This window comes from Crocuta crocuta, unplaced genomic scaffold, assembly GCF_008692635.1.
Source record: "Crocuta crocuta isolate KB4526 unplaced genomic scaffold, BGI_CrCroc_1.0 scaffold26, whole genome shotgun sequence".
Classification (NCBI taxonomy): domain Eukaryota; kingdom Metazoa; phylum Chordata; class Mammalia; order Carnivora; family Hyaenidae; genus Crocuta; species Crocuta crocuta.
In genome coordinates, this window is record NW_027532249.1 from 12,047,049 (window position 1) to 12,067,601 (window position 20,553).

Genomic DNA, 20,553 nt, shown 5'->3' on the forward strand with positions numbered 1-20,553 from the left:
TATATCTGAAGTGAGCAGTGTGTACCAGTTAAGTCTCTTTGGGATCTTTGACCTCATGTGAACATTTCTTCATATCACCAATCTAAGTAACAAAACATGTCTTATTCCAGGGGACCAAACTGGGAAGAAAGCTATAAGCACCAACTCAGAACTCTCTACCTTCAGATCAGACATACTGGATCTTCGCCAGCAGCTTCGTGAGATTACAGAGAAAACCAGCAAGAACATAGATACGCTGGAGAAGTTACAGGCAAGTGGGGATGCGCTGGTAGACAGGCAAAGTCAACTGAAAGAAACTTTGGAGAATAACTCTTTCCTCATCACCACTGTAAACAAAACCCTCCAAGCATATAATGGCTATGTCACCAACCTACAACAAGACACCAGCGTGCTGCAGGGCAATCTGCAGAGCCAGATGTACTCTCATAACGTGGTCATTATGAACCTCAACAACCTGAACCTCACCCAGCTGCAGCAGAGGAACCTCATCACTAATCTGCAGCGATCTGTGGATGACACAAGCCAGGCCATCCAGCGAATCAAGAACGACTTCCAAAATCTGCAGCAGGTTTTCCTTCAAGCCAAGAAGGACACTGATTGGCTGAAGGAGAAAGTGCAGAGCTTACAGACGCTGGCTGCCAATAACTCCGCCTTGGCCAAAGCTAACAATGACACCCTGGAGGATATGAACAGCCAGCTCAGTTCATTCACAGGTCAGATGGACAACATCACCACAGCCTCACAAGCCAATGAGCAGAACCTAAAAGACCTGCAGGATGTACACAAGGATGCAGAGAACAGAACAGCCATCAAGTTCAGCCAGTTGGAGGAACGCTTCCAGCTCTTTGAGACAGATATTGTGAACATCATTAGCAACATCAGTTATACTGCCCACTACCTGCGGACGCTGACCAGCAATCTGAATGAAGTCAGGACCACTTGCACAGATACGCTGACCAAACACACAGATGATCTGACCTCCTTGAATAACACACTAGCCAACATCCGTTTGGATTCTGTTTCTCTCAGGATGCAACAAGACATGATGAGGTCAAGGTTAGATACTGAAGTAGCCAACTTATCAGTAATTATGGAAGAAATGAAGCTGGTAGACTCCAAGCATGGTCAGCTCATCAAGAATTTTACAATACTACAAGGTAAGTGAAAATTCTGAATTTGTATTAGTTATTGATTGCAATATAACAAACTACCCTAAAAGTTGGTACCTTAAAACAATAAACACTTGCTATCTGTAGATAGGAATTCAGGAGTGGCTGAGCTGGGTGATTCTGACTCAGTATCTTTCATAAGGTTGTATCAAGAGATTGGCCAGGGCTATGGTCATCTTGAAACCTTAACAGGGCCTGAGGATCTGCTTCCAAAATGACTCATTCACATGGCTCTTGGCAGGAAGCCTCAGTTCCCCACTGGCTCTTCGCAGGAGGCCTCAGTTCCTTGCAATGTGAAGTTGCTTGAGTGTTCTTACAATATGGCAGCTGGCCACCTCCAGAGCAGGTGATCCAAGAAAAAGCACAAAAGGAAATCATGTGCCTTTTATGACCTAGCCTCAGCAGTTACATTACCATCACTTCCACCATAATCTGTTAAGTCACTAAGTCCAACCTACACTCAAGGGGTGGGGACATAAAGTTCCACATCTTGGAAAGAGTTCTAACTATGAATTTGTGGTCAGGGTCAAAGGCAGTCCATTAAGTATTTGTTGAATTTGGACTTTCTCAGTGCCTAGCTCTTTCAAGTCATTATAAATTGGTCTCCCTTGAAAGCAAGATTAATTTTTTTAGGCCACAGAGATTCCTATTTTTTTTAAGTTTATTTATTTTGAGAGAGAGATAACACAAGCATGAACAGGGGAGGAACAGAGAAATAGGGAGAGAGAGAATCCCAAGCTGGCTCTGTGCTGTCATCACAGAGCCCAATGTGGGGCTCTATCTCATGAACCATGAGATCATGACCTGACCCAAAATCAAGAGTCAGATGCTTAACTGACTGAGCNTGAAATATACTTGCTTCGAATTTTTAACTTTATTAGTGCAATTAAACAGCTTGTTCTAAATGTATTGCTATGTTATATATTAATAATTAGTTGGCTAATTAATGAATGGCTGATAATCTATTTTGTAAGCACAAGCATTTTTGTTACTACTAGAATTTAAACTTGGTTTAAGGATTTGTGACACAGAGAGTAAAAACTCAGGTTATAAATTCAGATTATTTGGATATTTTGTCCTAATGGTTGTGATAGATAGATGATGGAATTACATAGAAAGGTTAATAAACAATTTACTGCTGCCTGCCCATGGTAAAGCAAGACATTTATCTTAAGCCATGAAAAATTTAACAAATTTGTAGTTTTAATTTAACTATGAAATTTACATCTTTCCTAATGTCTATCAGATATTTTAACAACTAATGGTGTGAGTTCTTTTGCTATTACACATTTATATTACATTTTATATTTATGTTATATTGCATTGTATAAATACATGCAAAACACACTGAAATTCTTAAGGCATTAGAATTTCACTAGGCTATATAATATGCCTTTAAAGTGTTTACTTAAAACCAATGAAAAATTTTGGGGGGACAGAGGGAAGAGAGCAAGAGTATGCATGCACATGCAAGTTGGGGAGGGGCTGAGGGAGAAGGAGAGAGAAGGAATCTCAAGCCAACTCCACACCAAGAGCAGAGCCCCAAGGAGACACACTCTCACCAGAGTGAGATCCTGACCTGACCCAAAATCAAGAGTCAGATGCTTAACTGACTGAGCTACCCAGGAGTCCCAAAGATTCCTATTCCTAAATGTCATAACCAAATGGATGGATGGCCATCCCAGTAACCATAAGGCCACAGAGGAGAGGAAAAATATGACTTGCATATAAAATCTGAGTTTTACATTCATTCAGGTCATCCATGTAAATTGAAAATATTTGGCTCAAAAAAAAAAAAGAAAGAAAATATTTGGCTCAAATTAAGACTCCTTCTGAAGATTTGCAGCAATTATATATTAATAGTATTTTTCAGTCATAAACTATTTTCACAGATTTTAAGTTGTAAGTACTATGTCAAAGGTGCCATGCTAACACTCTGAGGAATGCAAAGAAGCCCACGTGGTCTTTGCCCTCAGGCAGTTCAAATCAAGAGAAGTTTAGGGGTACATGGGCAGCTCAGTCAGTTAAGTGTTCAACTTTGGCTCAGGTCACAATCTCGTGGTTCGTGAGTTCAAGTGCCACATCAGGCTCTCTGCTGACAGCACGAAGCCCATTTCTGATCCTCTGTCTCCCTTTGCCTCTGCCCTTCCCCCACTCATGCTTGCTCTCTCAAAAATAAATAAACCTTTTAAAAAAAACCTTTAGAGTATCAGGAGACTACCAGTTAAGCACAGTAATCCTTATTTTCAAAAAGAGGATATAGGTGGATTCTACACACTGTGTAGAATGGGAATTTGTCTTCAAGCCTGAGAAGAAGTTGAGAAGAAGAAAATTTGTGAGCTTTCAGGAAAACAGCAGTCATCACAAGGAGTTCACTAAGAAGGCAGATGAACCTAATCTTATTTCTTCATATTAATAGTTATTCAGTTGTTTAAACTAGGAGAATGAAAAATAGCATATCTGAATTTTACCAAGGCATTTGTCACTGATGCTGTTAAGAACAAGATGGCGAAAATAGCTGCTGGATTATAGCACAGTTAGATAGATTTATGGGTTGGTTTTCTGTGCTATGTAACAAATTACAAACTCCGCTTAAGACCACCCATTTCTTTTTTTTTTAAGTTTGTCTGTTTGTTTTTGAGAGAGAGAGAGAGAAACTGAGCACATGCAAGAGGGGCAGGGGTAGAGGGAGACACCTAATCCCAAGCAGGCTCCACACTGTCACCACAGAACCTGATGGGGGCTTGAACTCACAAACTGTGAGATGGTGACCTGAGCTGAAATAATGAGTTGGACACTTAACCAAGGAGCCACCCAGGTGACACCCATTTCTTATCTCACAGTATCTGTGGATCAGGAATCTGGGCAAGGCTTGGGTCCTCTACTCAGGGTCTCTCACCAGGGTGCAGTGTCAATGAGGGGCTGAGGTTTTATCAGAGGCTTGACTGGGGAAGATCCATTTCCATACTCCCTCAGGTGCTTGACAGAATTCATGTCCTTGCAAATGTGAGATTGAGGTTCCTGGGAGTTTTGGTGGGGGGTGGGTAAGGGGTACTGGTTTAGAGACCACCTATAGTTCATTGCCATATGACCATCTGACAACACTGCAGCTTCTTCAGAGCTGGCAAGGGAGTCTCTCACTCTAGTCTGCTGTGTCTGTGTTATGTAATGTCATCTAATCTAATGTAAGTCAAGGGGGTGACCTGCCATCATCTTTGCCATGTTATGTTGGTTAGAAGCAAGTCACAGGTTCCACACTCAAGGGGAAGGGATTACACAAGGGCATGAGTCATTGGGGGTGACCCTTGGGTATGTCTACCGCAGAATGAGAATAAAGAATGGTAGTTAATGAGTCCCTGTGTGGTTCACAGCAAGTCTGGATGGCAGATGGCAGGGGCCCATTCAACAGCTTTGTCAGTGACTAACATGAAGATATGGATGACCTGGTAATCCCATACTTGTATGACATGGAACTATACATACTAGCCCAAGGATGATAGAATCATAATCCAAAATGACCCAGAGAAGCTAGAATAATAAAGAGATACCAACAAATGAAGGAGATGGGGAATACATGTAAAATCCTTCTGGTAGATGGAAAAGACCAAATAGGCTAATGTTGATGGGAGAGCATGACTTAAAGGAAGTATGCATGAAAAGCATAAAAGTGGTTTTAGTTGACTGCAAGCGAGTCACTGTGTCCGCCAGTGAATCTAATGTGATCTTTGACTATATCAATAAAAATATGATGTCCAAAATGAAGGAGGTAATATCTTACTCCAGTGTGGCAAGACTACCCCTAGAGGATAATGTGTACTGTGGGGGGCGGGGAGTTCCTTTCAAGAGGGACATTCACAGACCAGCATGCTCAGAAAAATTTGCCCAGGATTATGCAGTCTAGATGTGCTTGATGAAGGATTGAAGGACCTGGGAACTTCAGCCTACAGGAGAGGCTGCTTAGTGGGAGACGTGGCTGCTATCTATAGCTATTTAAAGACTGTCACATGGAAGAGATTTTAAATGACATCTGAGGAGAGTGAAACAAAGACAAATGAGTATTCATTAATAGAAAACATTTTGGTTTTACATGATGTTGCTTATAAAAATTGGTGTTGCCTGTAAATAATGACTTCCCTGAGAAATATGGGTGTCCCAACTCTAGAGGGGATGGACAGTTGCAGGGACATTGTGGGTGTAAGTCATACTCTGAATAAGGGATGGGTTTTCAAATGATAAGAAAGACCTTAGGTGATTTAGATTTTTCCCTGTTTTTTTCTCAACCTAAATTAAAAATGAGGGCATATCCCAATAAATAATACAACACATGAAGTAAGAGCTTTCTGAATTCTCTGGGCATTGTAAAACCTAAGAGAATCGTATTGTGGTTTCCTGGCTATTTTCCAGCTATAAGTTTTATAGTTTTATTATTCCATTAGTTCAATTGCTATTTTGTCTTCTACAAGTAAACTTCTGACTTATTTAGTGTATAGACAGTGTAGCTTGTCAGCTAGGGAAGTATGTGAAAAGCTGATAGTTGAACATTCAGACCCTGGATTTAAATTAATGTTTCCATTATTGTGATTATTGTTATCAGCTAATATGAGTAAATGTACTGAGTGCTTTACACAAACTCTGTAAGACAAATCTTACTTAGAAGATCATCACCAGTTTATAGATGAGGAAACTAAGGTTTAAAGAGGTATTTAAGGAAATTGCTCAGATTTACAGAGATGGTAAATAGTTAACCAGTATCTAAGCCCAGGCTGTCTGGTGACAAAGCCCATGCTGTCAACCCCATCAGTAATCACTGAAAGGGGGTGACCCTCCTCCCCAGCCCTCAGCTGCCCCTGAAGGAGTCTGTGAGGGGAGGGAGCTGGGATTTCATTCTAAGTGTGACAGGGAGATTTGAAGCACTGTGGTGACATGGTCTCATTTATATTTTTAAAAGGTCATTCTGGGTGCAAGGTCAGGGGGTGAGGTGGGAGAAGAAAGATTATGGGGAGCAAGCAGAGTGACGGGGGTCCAATGAGGGGCTATGGGTCAGACATGGGTGACTTGGAGATGAGAGAAATGGGTCTCTTCAGTGAGGAGGAGTCGGCAGACTCAAGGGCAGCCTTGCCCTTCCTGGTCAACAGGGCCTTGCTGTAGAAGCCCTGACTGGCTTCCTCTGGCTATACTCTGCCGAGGGGAAGAATCTACAGGTCCAAGGGGCTGTGAGTATTTAGAGCTCACATCAACCTGTTCTTGACCCCATTTGATACCCAGGACCCTAGAATTTCCTACCCAAAGTGTCCGAAGCCTAGAGGAGCAGCCATGAGGCACTGTGTGTTGTAGGAGTAGCGGTGGAGGGATGTGGACAGAAACTGAACACAGGGTCAGGGGCCAGAGTGTGTGGCTAGATGAGGCTGATGGGTGGATTGGCTGTGGAGGGTGAGGGAAAGAGAGGAGCAGTTTTTAGTTTTTAGCTTAAGCCAAGTAGGTGGATGGACAGACTGGGGAGGTTCAGGAAGAGAGACCCATTTAGACATATTAAGTGCAACATGTCTATTAGAATGAGGTTTCTGACTCCGTGTTTCTGAAACACCTGAGATCCTGGTTTCTGAATGATTTTTTCCTTTTTAAATACCTGCAAAACCACACTGAGATACCACCTCACGCCCGTCAGAGTGGCTAAAATGAGCAAATCAGAGAACTCTAGATGCTGGCAAGGATGTGGAGAAACGGGCATCCTCCTACACTGTTGGTGGGAATGTAAACTGGTACAGCCCCCCTGGAAAACAGTGTGGAGGTTCCTCAGGAAACTAACAATAGAACTCCCCTAGGACCCAGCAATAGCACTGCTAGGAATTTACCCAAGGGATACAGAAATGCTGAGGCATAGGAGCACATGTACCCCTATGTTCATAGCAGCACTCTNTTACACTATGATTTTTATACACCGTTAAAAAAAAAAAATACCTGCACTTTCTGTGAGGTAAATGAAACCTCTCAAGTCAAACAAACTGCCCCTATTCTATTCCATCTGTTCAACTTTCTCCAGAACAGGAATGCCCATGAGGTGTTCCCAGAGAACAGGAGACTGGGGGCAGAGCTGCATTTCCTATGCACTTCTCCAGTGCCTTTCCTCTGTCCCTCCATGCAGATCTTCTTCCTGAGGATGAGGGAAAGAGGAGATAAAGTAAGTAGGATGGAGCAGGGGCGCCTGGGTGGCTTAGTCGGTTAAGTGTCCGACTTTCACTTAGGTCATGATCTCGTGGTTCGTGGGTTCGAGCCCCGCGTTGGGTTCTGTGCTGACTGCCAGCTCAGAGCCTGGAGCCTATTTCAGAATCTGTATCTCCCTCTCTCTCTGACCCTCCCCTGCTCACGCTGTCTCTCTCTCTCTCTCTTAGAAAAAAAAAAAAGTAGGATGGAGCAGGATTGGATTAACTTTGGGTTATGTTGGGTTTGCCTCTGCAAGATTCAGAATACCCTGAGGCTTCCTGGGAAATTCTCTGGATTTACTCTTAATGAGCCCTTACACTTATGGTGCCGTTCAGTCACAGGAGACACTGAGCACTTAGTTAATTTGTCTGCTTTCGTTGTTACATTTCTTCAAGGTAGGAATTACCAGCGTTCCACATTTGCAGGGCTGGGAACCATGGCACAGAGAGCCCAAGTAACTTATCCAAGGTCAAGGAGCTAGTAATGTCAGAGCGTACTAAACTTGGATCTTTCTAATTCCCAAACCCATGCTTTCCACATGACACCCTGCTGCTGTGCGACGATGTAAGAGAAGAGATGGCTTGTTTGGGAGGTTAAAATGTGGGAGAGTTTGTTTTCAGGAGAGCAGTCAGTTGACGTGTCAGTAAGAGACTGATGTTTGAGCTGTACCTTGACAGACACATAGAAAGGCTGAATGGATTCGGCAGGAGGCATCAATTTCTCTCATTGCTAACCCCGACTCTTGCCATGCTTCCTCAAAGAAGACTGCTTGTCTGAGGACCCTTGATAACATGCATTTGAGGGCAGAGAAACAGACTGTGGCCAATTGGTGAGAAATGGTGGTTTAAATACACCCTGTGGATGAGGGCATATTTGTGGAGAAGGAGCTTCCATGGCTTTCCAGAAGCCTGTCTAAAACAGATTAAGAATCAAATTATTTTTCAAAATGATTGCCAAATAATATCTTTTAAATTTCCTCAGTGAGGGGCACCTGGGTGGCTCAGTCGGTTAAGCGTCCGACTTCGGCTCAGGTCATGATCACACAGTTTGTGGGTTCGAGCCCCACATCGGGTTCTGTGCTGACAGCTAGCTCAGAGCCTGGAGCCTGTTTCAGATTCTGTGTCTCCCTCTCTCTCTGTCTCTCCCCCACTCATGCTCTGTCTCTCTCTGTCTCAAAAATAAATAAAAAAAAAAATTTTAATTTCCTCAGTGAAATCGGTACTTTTAAAGTACCTCAGTGAAACAGAATGACTTTTTAATAAAGTAGGCATTTAATAAATGTTTAATGAATTTTCATGCATTGCAAAGATGCTTTTTAAAAATATTTTAAAATTTTTTTTAAATTTATTTCTGAGAGAGAGAGACAGTGTGAGCAGTGGAGGGTCAGAGAGAGAGCAAGACACAGAATGTGAAGCAAGCTCCAGGCTCTGAGCTGTCAGCACAGAGTCTGACACGGGGCTGAACCCACAAACCGTGAGATCATGACCTGAGCCGAAGTCAGACGCCTAACCAGCGGAGCCACCCAGGCACCCTACGAAGAAGCTTTTTAAATGAGAAGAAAAATGTCTCGGATTAGACTACTAGTTTTCTCTATCTTCTAACCTTACCACCAAAGGTTCTAAAATTAAGTCTCCAAAATTTTGGAAGCCAGTAAGAATTGAAGTGGTTTCTCTACTTTCTGTTTTGTTGGAAAACAAATTGGAAACTTCTCCCAGAGGTAGGACACAGGGCTGGGCCCTCCTCAAGGCCTGCAGTTTGGTTTCCAAAGCAGAAACAGCAAAGTGATTTAAAGTCCTCTGTCCTCTTTAAACTGTTTGGAGGATTCAGGTGTTCAAGGCTCCCAGCTCTAGAAGGTGGGAAACAGAGGGAGGATGTTTTGCTGGCAGTGAAACCAGGCTGCTCAAAGATCTGGTCTAGGTCATATTCAGGCATTTCTGGAGCTTGTGGTGGCTTTACTAGCAATGCTGCTATCCTGGCATTTCAGAATCTTGAGCCAGGGAGCCACTCACTTGGTCTTGAAAGCAAATCTCAAATTTGCTTCTGAATGGGACATCACAAGTCCCTCCACATGTACCATTTACCACATTCTCAACTCCGAACACAAGTTGTTATGCCCAGCCTCATAAATAATCCCATGTCATTTATCTCACTGTTTCAGCTTTAAGGCACTAGGTTTGACTTGTCTTTTATTTCATTTTCTCTTCACTTCAGCAGCTGCCCAATAAAAGATTCAAGTAAGACCTAAAAGCCTAGGATCATCCAGATACTAATATGTGATGCTAGCATCCCGGGTCCTAGAGGAAGATATACCTCTAGCGTTAATAATCTGTTTTTTATGGGTAGCCAGTACTGGCTTTTTTTTTTTTTTTAAGTGGTGGATTTAGCTTTTTTTCTCAGTAATTTTTAAAAAATGTTACAAATTTCTAGTTCTTAGCAAAGTACGGTCTTACTGAATACTTAAGTATATTAATGAATCCTCTTACATATAGGACACATAGAGTACATTTTTTTAATTAGCCCAGCATTGGAAGGTAGAGCACCAGCTTCCTGCTCTAGTGATATGATGGTTTTCCCAAGGCGGGGGCAGCTATGGATGAAGAAATAAATATCACTGTGCTTGTCAGGAGTTTATCCACAGTCATGAATGTTCCACTTTAGCTTTCTATAAAAAATTCAGTTTTTATTCTAATCCAGATGGGAAATGCATCATAAATAAGATTTTCAAGATGCCTGGGTGGCTCAGTTGGTTAAGCATCCGACTCTTGATCTTGGCTTAGGTCATGATCTCATGGTTTCATGAGTTCAAGCTCCACATCAGGCTCTGCGCTGACAGCATGAAGGGTGCTTGGGACTCTCTCTCCCTCTCTCTCTCAAAATAAATAAATTAAATTTTAAAAATTTGGGGGCACCTGAGTCACTCAATGGTTGAGTGTCCAACTTCAGCTCAGGTCATGATCTCATGGTGCATAGGTTCAAGCCCGGTGTCAGACTGTGCTGACAGCTCCGAACCTGAAGCCTGTTTCAGATTCTATGGCTTCCTCTCTCTCTGCCCCTCCTCCACTCATGCTCTGTCTTTCTCAAAAATAAATATTTAAAAAAAGATTTTTGACCTTTATCAGAGGCAAAAACTTGCATCTTCTCTTGACATCTTTTCCCTTTCTTCTCAAGATCTGGAAGTTAGCACTTGCTGATATTTGCACTGACTGTGGGATCCATGTTTGATGCTGTTCTTAAAATAAGCCATAACTTGTATGTGGAGTAAGTGGAGACATTTGAGAAGCACTCTAGTTCAGAGGGAAATAGCTAAACACCCTAAACCCACCCAACCCAGGAAAGAAATAAGATTAATGAGAAGCTGTGATCCTAGGTAAGGAAGGTCTCGGATTCATATCAGGAGAGGAGTAGAGAGTTGTGTGTCTTTGGAGGAAGGTGTCCTGGAAGAAATATACCTCCCTGTCACATCAGGAAGATAAGCCCCTGCACAGTCACTATTCCATGGGCACAGGTAAACCCATGTCCCATAACTTGCAAGTATAGTTACTCCCATAACTCACTCACCCAGTTGTGAGTGATTGAGAAACACTGATTGTTGGCAAAACCCATAAGGATAGTAAATATAAAGAATCTAAAGCACTTGAATTTCCCAAAAAACCTTCTTCATTATTTGGATTTCTAAAGGCTGAACATAGACCATAAAAAGAAACAGGTGAGAAGAAAAGCTACTTCTATTTTTGCTATTATTCTAACTAAATTAGAATTTTGTTGTTTTGGCCTATTGTCAGTATTATTCCGCTAGAACCTTCCATAATGCTACATCCATTATGGAGGAACGCACACACCACCCTCCTCACTATTAATCTCTAGGGCACTATTTCTCAACCACACAAAAGAACTAAGATATTTTATTACAGAAGATAGATTTGACAGTGAAAATCCACCTTTCCTATCTTTACTAATACATTTCAAGAGCCTCTTCAGCTTAAAAAGAAAAAAAAAAACAACACTCAGATTGCAGATGAAGAGACTCCTGGATCAATTCTTAAATATGAGTAGAGTCAGGAAAGATCTCCCCAGGATCATTCCAGCCAGAGACATCCTGATACATAGACTGAATGGAGCTCTATTTCTTACAATGAGGTAAGGGACACCAAGCAAATCGCTGCTCCCCCCAAATCTCTCCCTTCTAGTCTCTCCTGGGACCCTAACATTTGGCATTAGCACACTAGGCATTTAGATCTGTGATGCAGATTGGTTTGATAAACACTGTCTGAATGACTATGCACCAGACACTGCTAGCTGCTAGATGGAGAAGTGCTCTCAAAGAACAAGTACTAAAAGATTAGAGAAAGAGGAAAAGCTTCCACCTGGGAGGATCACATGGTAGGTGGATGAGAATTCTCCAGGTGGATATGAGCAGAAGCAATTTTAAGAGAAGAGATGCAGGAGTGCAGAGGAGGATGGACTAAAGACACGTTAGACCAGGCCATGAAAACCCTGATTTAACACCACATGACCAGGTAGTGAGGGCTAAATATTCTAGGGCAAGTGGAGATCAGAACTGTGGGTAAAGAAGACAAATGTGGGAAAGATGCAGAGTGGAATGAAGGAAGAGGAATCAAAGGTAGGAAGAACAGTTAAGAGGCTACTATAAAAATCTGTCAAAAGGGAACCCCCACACTGGGTGATGATGAGTGACAGAGGGAAGAGGTGGTTGTGATGATATAGAATGAAGGATGATGGAAGAAGGGCATATAACAATAAAGAGGGGATAAGGTCAGTTTTAGACATGCCAGGTTGGAGGTCCTGGCAGGACATCCCAGGGAAAATGGACTGTCCAACTATGAGATGGAAATAAAGACCGGGAGAACCAATGATGGAGAACAGCCAACAGGAGCTAGTGGGCACAAGTCAGTGAGTTGGGTTCAGAGAGAAAATTCTTCATCACAAAGTCTTCTCAAGCAGACACCTCTAGGAAGGATTCTCAAAAGGTACACACTGAAGCTAGTCCTAATCATTAGCATGAACTCTCTTACAGCTTGGTAGAAGGTCTGCCAATCAATCCAGGGCAACATCATGAGTACCTTAAATGAGGAAAGCTGAATCCAGAGCCAAGGTTCTTGCTAAGGGAGGACGGAGATGGGTGGGCTAGTTGGGGCCATGGATAATGTGAGGGTACCATGGACATCCATCAAAGCTTAGAAAGGGGAGTGGGGCAGAGAGACCACCATCCCCACCCCCCACCGAGGAGGGAAGGCCTACTTCACTGTTATGTCCTGACCAGCCAGTGGGGGAGGAGAGGGGTAAGGGGATCAAGAAAAACATAGGTGGGAGGCCTACCTACCCTCTTTCTCCTCAGCACTTCTGCCTGCCCAGCCTGAAAAGCTCTCTACTTCTATGGAAAGAATGAGCGTGGATCTCTTTTACATATTCACATAGAACAAGGAGCTCTCGGACACTTAAAAATTCTGGGGAAGTAGAATATTTGAGAATAGTGTCCTCCTAGATACAGTCATTCCAACATGAGAAGACTGGAACTCCCATCCCAGGTCCACTACTGGGTCTTGACTGTTCATGTCTAATTCTCCTGGATATTTCGGTCTTGAGGAGCTAGTGTTGTATAAGAAGCTTGCTGTCTCTGGCCCTACAAGTCCTCAAATGTGCTCTGGGAATATAATCTCATAGATAAAGTTCAGATAACAATGTATGTGAAAGTAGCTCAAAAATTGTCAGTCACTATACAGATCCTGGTTGTGGTGTGTCTGTCTGCAGTTCCCTGTCACTTCTGAGGATTTACAGAAAACAAAACAATTCCAGGTTGTGTGAGTGTCTCTAGGATGACAACAATGATGCCTTCCTCTTTTGGGGGAAAGATGGTGTCTTTTTTTCTCACCTGCCCAATTACGTGGTCACCTATTTTTTCTATAGCCCACATCCCTATTTGCATTATTAGACTAACACACTGGGGAAAATGACACTTAGCCCAGCCCGTAGAGCACTTGCCCACGGAGACCCTCTGAGCTCTTCCACAGGTGAGGAAGGCTCAGCACTAAGGACAGCAGTATCCCTGCAGCACTGCTGGAGGGGCCAGGAGGGTGAGAGTGATGTGACAGAGGAGAGGCTGCCACTTGGTGAGGATGGCAGATGGTGAGGATGAATTAGCAGGATGGTGCCTCTCAAAATCCCTCTTGATGGGATTTTTCATCCAACTCGATGAAAAGAAGAGGAAATAGGTAGGCGAGAATCTCCATCCCAAGCCGCACAGCTTTTCTACTGGTGACGGAACAATCCCAGATGACTAAGGGAGCCCAAGTGAATGGCGTGAGTTTGTGTTGGCGTGAAGCTATCCCTCCCCCTAAAATATCAGTGGATACCAGAGGGTGTGTACCGTTAAGATATATTCTAAATGCAGGCTACCTGGGTGGCTCAGTTGGTTGGGCCTCTGACTTCAGCTCAGGCCATGATCTCATGGTTCATGGGTTCGAGCTGTGTGTTGGGCTCTGTGCTGACAGCATGGAGCTTGCTTGGGATTCTTTCTCTCCCTCTCTCTCTGCCCCTCCCTTGCTTTCCTGCATGCATACTCTCTCTCAAAAACAACAAAAAAAATTTTTTAAAGAGATATATTCTAAATACTTAGAGCAGAAACAAGTGAAAGAAGCACTCCTTTAATGAATATATGTCTAGATTTTTTTAATTGGAGATTTTATAAGATAAATTTTTTACTATCCCTCACAGTGGATTTCATGTTCATACCGTGTACATTTTTTTTTTTTTTTATGTTTTAGGTCCTCCTGGCCCCAGGGGTCCGAAAGGTGACAGAGGACAGCAGGGACCCCCTGGTCCCACTGGCAACAAAGGACAGAAAGGAGAGAAGGGGGAGCCTGGTCCCCTTGGCCCCGCCGGTGAGAGGGGACCAGTAGGGCCAGCTGGCCCCCCTGGAGAGCGTGGCGGCAAAGGCTCCAAAGGCTTGCAGGGCCCCAAAGGCTCCCGTGGATCCCCCGGGAAGCCTGGCCCCCAGGGCCCCAGTGGAGACCCGGGCCCCCCAGGTCCTCCAGGCAAGGATGGACTCCCTGGCCCTCAAGGCCCTCCGGGCTTCCAGGGATTGCAGGGCACCGTGGGAGAGCCAGGGGTGCCTGGACCACGGGGGCTGCCAGGCTTGCCTGGGGTGCCAGGCATGCCAGGCCCAAAGGGCCCCCCTGGCCCTCCAGGCCCATCAGGGGCAGCGATGCCTCTGGCCCTACAGAATGAGCCAACCTCCGCACCTGAGGCCAATGGTAAGTCTGAGCCCCCCCTCACACCCAGGGTCAAGGGCACTGTGTGGGCTTGTGCCCAGCCCCCAGCATGCAGCCCCACTTCTCTTGGCACTGAAGGCACCACGTGGGCTGGCACGTGGCCCCCTCTGCTCTCACAGGCCTCTGCGCAGGTGGTGTCACTCAGGCACATGTGTTTCTCTCTAAACACCATCAGGTTCTCTACTGCTTGTTTATTTAGCTAAGTCAAGCCCTCAGGGACAAATTTCACAAATTTCCTTCATGAAAGTCTGAGGCTGGCTACCCCCGACCAATCTTGTTCTCATTTTATGCCCTTCACCTGGGGATAGACATCCCTCAGCAACCACGTAGATGGAACTTTGTTACTAAAGCCCAGATTTTATTGTTTTGAAAAGGTCTTATGGTGCTTCTAGGTTTTTTTATATAATTATTAAATTTGATTACTAAATTTTGATAACTTGGCAAAACCCTCAGTGTTTGGTTATCAACTAAGCCTATTTTTCTCTCCTTTACATCACACCCAGGTCCATCTGATTTCCTTAGGCATGATTCTGGTCAGCCTTGTACATCCACAAGCCCAGTTCTGGTTCTGGGCGCTCTCATCTAGTTACTGATCAGTTCCGTGTGACTCTAGACCAACGTGGAACATCTTCATCTGCATTGCCTTTTGTTGTTTTTTCTGTCACTGTAAAGACTAATCCAGACGCAGAGGAACTAAGACCCAGCGAAAATAATTTTCCAGGCTCCGTAGTTTTGACTACTGTGTGCTCTGAGGCCTGCCCCCTGGACCCGTCTTTGCTCTCCGCATGTCTGTCAGGGGCAGTCTCAGGCTCACACACAGATGCTGGAACTGCTTGCTCCTGGCCTGTGAGGGAAGTGAGGCCAAAGCCATGGCCTCCTAAATATAACTAAAGAAAGGCATAGTGCTTCGTGTGTGTGTTAATATTTTTGTAATGTTTATTCATTTTTTGAGAGACAGAACATGAGCATGAGCAGGGAAGGGCCAGAGAGAGAGAGACAGGAACACGGAATCTGAAGCAGGCTCCAGGCTCTGAGCTGTCTGTCCGCTCAGAGCCTGATGCAGGCCTCCAACTCAACAACTCGTGAGATAATGAGCCAAAATCAGCCACTTAACTGACAGACACCCCGGAGTCCCTGATTAACATCTTAAATGTTTGCATTCCTAGGCTGCCCACCTCACTGGAAGAACTTCACAGACAAATGCTACTATTTTTCGGTTGAGAAAGAAATTTTCGAGGATGCAAAACTTTTCTGTGAAGACAAGTCTTCACATCTCGTTTTCATAAACACGAGAGACGAACAGGTATGTTGGCAGCATACTTGGAGAAAACTATTATTTAAGGATAGTTTACATCTGGAAATTGCATGCTTACTGGGGATTCAAAGATATCAAGAAATCATAGTCACGTAAACACAGAAGGCTGCATTCTGGAGATTTGGGCTTTATCCAGTGACAAGAAGCATTCGTGGCACGGGAATTACGTCCTCTTGCTTCAACCTGGAAGATACTGCTTTATTAAGCCGGGGATGTGTGTCTCCCTGTCCTCCCCCCCTCCCCCGCCCCTGGTGGCTGTGGAAAGTGCTGTCATGTAGAAAAGAAGCCTGCGGGCTGGCATCAAACGCCTGTGGAGGGAGAAACAAAGGGGCATGAGCACTGTAGGGGCAGGTGCAGGGGACCAGATCTGTGGTTTCAGCAGGGTCAGGAAGAGTAGAGAAGGACATCAGGTAGAGCCCACACATAACAATGCTGACCACTCTCTAGGCCCCTACTGTGTGCCAGGCACGGTACAAGACACTTCTCCTTTATACCTCACAACAACCCTAGAACCTAGGGATATTATATCCCCTTTTTACAGATAAAAAAACTGAGGCCCCCACAAGGTTTACTGACTTTATTTATGGGATAACAAGTAAACGCAGAGCTGAGGCTGAAACTGAGGTCCCTCTAGCAACAATGCCAGTGGTCTTTGGTGCCACACTGTGCCTCCTTCCTTTTCCCTAAGTGTCTCCAGCAGACACAGCCCTGAAAACAGATGTTTGCTGCATACTGGGAACGAGCATCCAGTCAGGTGCCTGGGCTTTAGATTTTGTAAAGTCTAATCTCAGCTCAGCTACTTACTGTCTTGGTTACATAGGTTGCTATGAAGGCTTAAGGACATGTTGCATGTGACACACTGAACATGGGACCTGGCCAAAGGAAAAGCTCAATAATGCCACAGCTGTTAGTATTATTAGAACATGGGAGCAAAGTGTGATAGAGAGGGATAGAGCCTGGTGGGATTCATTGAGTTGTCTGGGTGATTTAGAAGAGGAAGAGCATCCCTTAATGTCACTTACAAACTTATAAGAGGAAAAAAAAGAGCAGAAGCATGTATGTGCTCTAACAAACATCCTCTTTTAAATGTCCTTTTTTCCCCCAAATGTTGTAGGCGATGGGGGAATTCCCCCAGATAGGTGTTCCCCCCAAATTACAACGCACCATCATGGGTTTGTTTTTCAGCAATGGATAAAAAAGCAGATGGTTGGAAGAGACAGCCACTGGATTGGCCTCACAGACTTGGAGCACGAAAATGAATGGAAGTGGCTCGATGGGACATCTCCAGAGTACAAGTGAGTGCTCAGACCCTTCCAGATCCCTGGGCAGACTCAGGCTGCTCTTGTTTTCACCTTTTGCCTGACCCCCTGCAGTTTCTTCTTTAACCACCCTATGCCTGAGATGCCCCCCACACTGAGGCTTCTGCTACCAGTGTGTATTTCCATGTGTGCTTGAGAATCACTGTGCTATAAGGTAGGGTTCCTTTTTCTTTTCTTGGAGTGAATTTTTTTCATTTCTATGGGGAAAAAAATCAGAGACTCCTAAGAGCTCACAGTATGATACGTGCCCTGAGGTGTTCTCCTTAAATGCTGCTCTGAAGGGTAAGGAAGACTACTTGAGGCATGATCAGAGCTCACCCCAGCCCTGTTTCTGACAAGGGCTGGGAGTTCCCCTAAGGATAATACCATCAGTGCCCCTGACCCCAGCAGTGCTCCTGGCCACAGTATGATTATGCACTACAAGTTTATGACAGGTGCACCATGAACAAAAGGTGTAGGTCCAGTGTGACCTGAGTTCTGTAAAGGCAGCAACAAAGAATGGAAGCCCTTTACAATACCTGCTCAGGCTCCCAGGCTCATGGGGACTTCTGTGTCCCTAATTCAATCCCAGAACTGTCATGTTAGCTCCTTCCCTAATTCTTCACAAGGGTCAGATGGTGACTGAATTGTACCAATCTGAATTTCACTTCTTCCAACTCCTGCTTTGCCTCTAATGGATGTAAAAATAGGCAACAAACAAGCTGTACCACATGGAGCAGAATTTACGAAAACTCACCTCCCAATAACCAACCTTTCTTTTGCTGGAGAAGGGAAGGCAGACCTGCAGAGGCTCAAGCAGGCGTAAAGGTGTCACGGTTTGAAGATAGCAGCGACCACAGCACCCAGGAAGGAGACAGTGAGGTGTTTCAGGGCTAAGATGGTATTGGAGGTATTGAGGCCATGCCTGTGGCCGTCAAGTAGGAGGAGCAGGGGCCAGAGGCGGTGGAAAATCCGGTGAGAGTTATTTAAATGTTTCTGTGTGCCTGTGCACAGGTAGACAGGCCGCTTTGTACTTTTAAATCTTCCACATGACCAGCATGATTAGAGGATATAGGTAGAAACCAGAGTAAGGCCCTTTCTTTACAAAAGAGGGACCGCACATCAAGATGGAACATTGGAAGGTGTTAGGTCTGCTCCAAAGAAGGTGAGCCTCACAGTGCCCCAAGGGCAAATGGCTTTCTGCCTGCAGGCCTGACAGATAGCCTGTGGGTCCCTCTGCACTTGTCCTTGGGGGAGGGGAAGCCACGCCATACCATACCCTAGCACTCGGAGAATTGGCTGCCAGCCCACGGAGAGCACCCAGCATGGTAGAGATGCGTCTCAGGAGACTGGAAATAGTTGGGAGGGTTGGCAGTGGAGATGAAGGCATCTCTGTTTAGGGGATAAGGCATAAATCTTGTCTTCAAGAGACAGGAGTGCCAGGATCTTTCCTTTGTTTTTGTAAAAGGGTGGGCAAGCTTAGGGGTGCCTGGGTGGCTCAGTTAAACATCGGACTTCAGCTCAGATCATGATCTTGTGGTTTGTGAGTTTGGGTCCCTCTTTGCTGACAGCTCAGAGCCTGGAGCCTGCTTCAGATTCTGTGTCTTCCTGCCCCTCCCCAACTCATGCTCTGTCTCTCTCTCAAAAATAAACAAACAAACATTAAAAAAAATTTTTAACACTCAGTGCTCATCCCCACAAGTGTTATGTGGAAACTAATTTGACAATAAACTATTTGTAAAATAAATAAATAAATAAATAAAAGTACATGAACTTGGAAAAAAAAATTTTTTAAGGGTGGGGCAAGCTTAAAAAAATCAGCCTCCTCCACTTCCCTCACAACGTCACAACGATAAGTGCATAAAAGGTCTAGGTTAGACTCACTAAGAAATTCAATCTTAAGCCTTCCTCCAAGAAAAAAACGTGGATTGGCTCCTATGGGATGGATTGAGCTGGAACATTACCGTCAACGCCAGCTCTCCCAAAGGGGAACTTTTCTCTTTTTCCATGGGCTCCAGTGGGAACTTGGTGACTGGAAGGAGAGCACCAGTGTCAGTACCTGGGACCCGAGAAGGATTAGATGATCAGACACCTTTCTGGGAACTCCTCCCTAACCACAACCACCCTGGATCCTCCTGAGAGCTTTGGCTTCTGACCCTAACCACAGCACACACTGCACCTCTCATTTTCCACCCAGAGGAACACATATATAGTACGTGAAAAGTCCGCAGGATCAAGTTTTAAAAGCAAGAATAAATTAGGCAGACATATTATGTGGCCTCAATAACAGAAAGCTAATTTAATTTGACATAGAATAATAAACACTGCTCAAACTAGAAAAAGAGCCAGTGCAGTGAGGTCTGGGTTCCAGGGTTTGACGTGGCATTCATAGCTGCCAGTTACTCAACCATGGGAAATCTCATGTCCTCATCTACCAGTGAGTATTACAGAAGGACCTACATCAGTATAATGAAAATTAAATGAGATTATGTATATAAAGCATTTAGTACAGTTCTGGGCTCATGTGAAGTGCTCAAGAAATGTCATGTACGAGTATCAGTATTATTATCACTGTTGTCAAAATCTTAACTATCTTCATCCTAGTCAGTTAACTGCAGAATAACACTACCTGGCATTGATGTATTTTACCATATCCTGACTGAAATGCCACACATAGTCATCTCACTCAGATGCCAAACCAGCGTTGTGAAGAACATTTTCCACCATGGCCTGGGGATGGGTTTGGGCTTCAGGCTCTTGGGGGTCTCTCACCAGTATGTCTCCCCAAATACTTCTCTGTCTACCCAGACTCACATTCACCCTCCTTCTGTGTGCTTCTGGCACTTCCCTGTGCCTTGCCCAGGCTGCAGAAAAATCAGTCATATCTCCTAGATGTTTACCATTTTCCCCGAACACACACACCCACACACCCTCACTTTCACAATCCTTTTGAAATTGTTTCTGGTGTTTGTGGTTACTGGTGAAGTGGAAATAGACAAGAGATAAAAGGTTCTCCCTACCGCTTGCTTACCCACTACCCTCCCCATTTTTATGCTGGGACCTAGTTGACAAAGACAGTGCTAGAAAAAACAGACAAAAAGAAAGGGTAACAGGGAATGGATGCTGGATGCCAAAGGGTTGGGGCATACGCAAACCTGCACCAAGATTTATTTCTAATAAAACATATGACCTGCCTCATTGAATCTTGTAGCTACTGGGGGAAAGGATGGCATGAGAAACAATCTAGTGGCTCAGGACGCTGCCCAGGACAGTTTCCCAGA

At 44.4% G+C, this 20,553-nt stretch overlaps 1 protein-coding gene across 1 annotated transcript in view; it reads left to right on the forward strand.

Annotated features, from left to right (window-relative positions):
- Positions 1–20,553, forward strand: part of COLEC12 (collectin subfamily member 12) — a 200,939-nt gene that overhangs the window by 159,625 nt on the left and 20,761 nt on the right. Inside the window, exons 5-8 of the mRNA XM_077778209.1 lie at positions 111–1,157; positions 14,153–14,641; positions 15,826–15,962; positions 17,160–17,269. Of these exons, the coding sequence (XP_077634335.1) occupies positions 111–1,157; positions 14,153–14,641; positions 15,826–15,962; positions 17,160–17,269 (1,783 nt within the window). The remainder of the gene's footprint in view (positions 1–110; positions 1,158–14,152; positions 14,642–15,825; positions 15,963–17,159; positions 17,270–20,553) is intronic.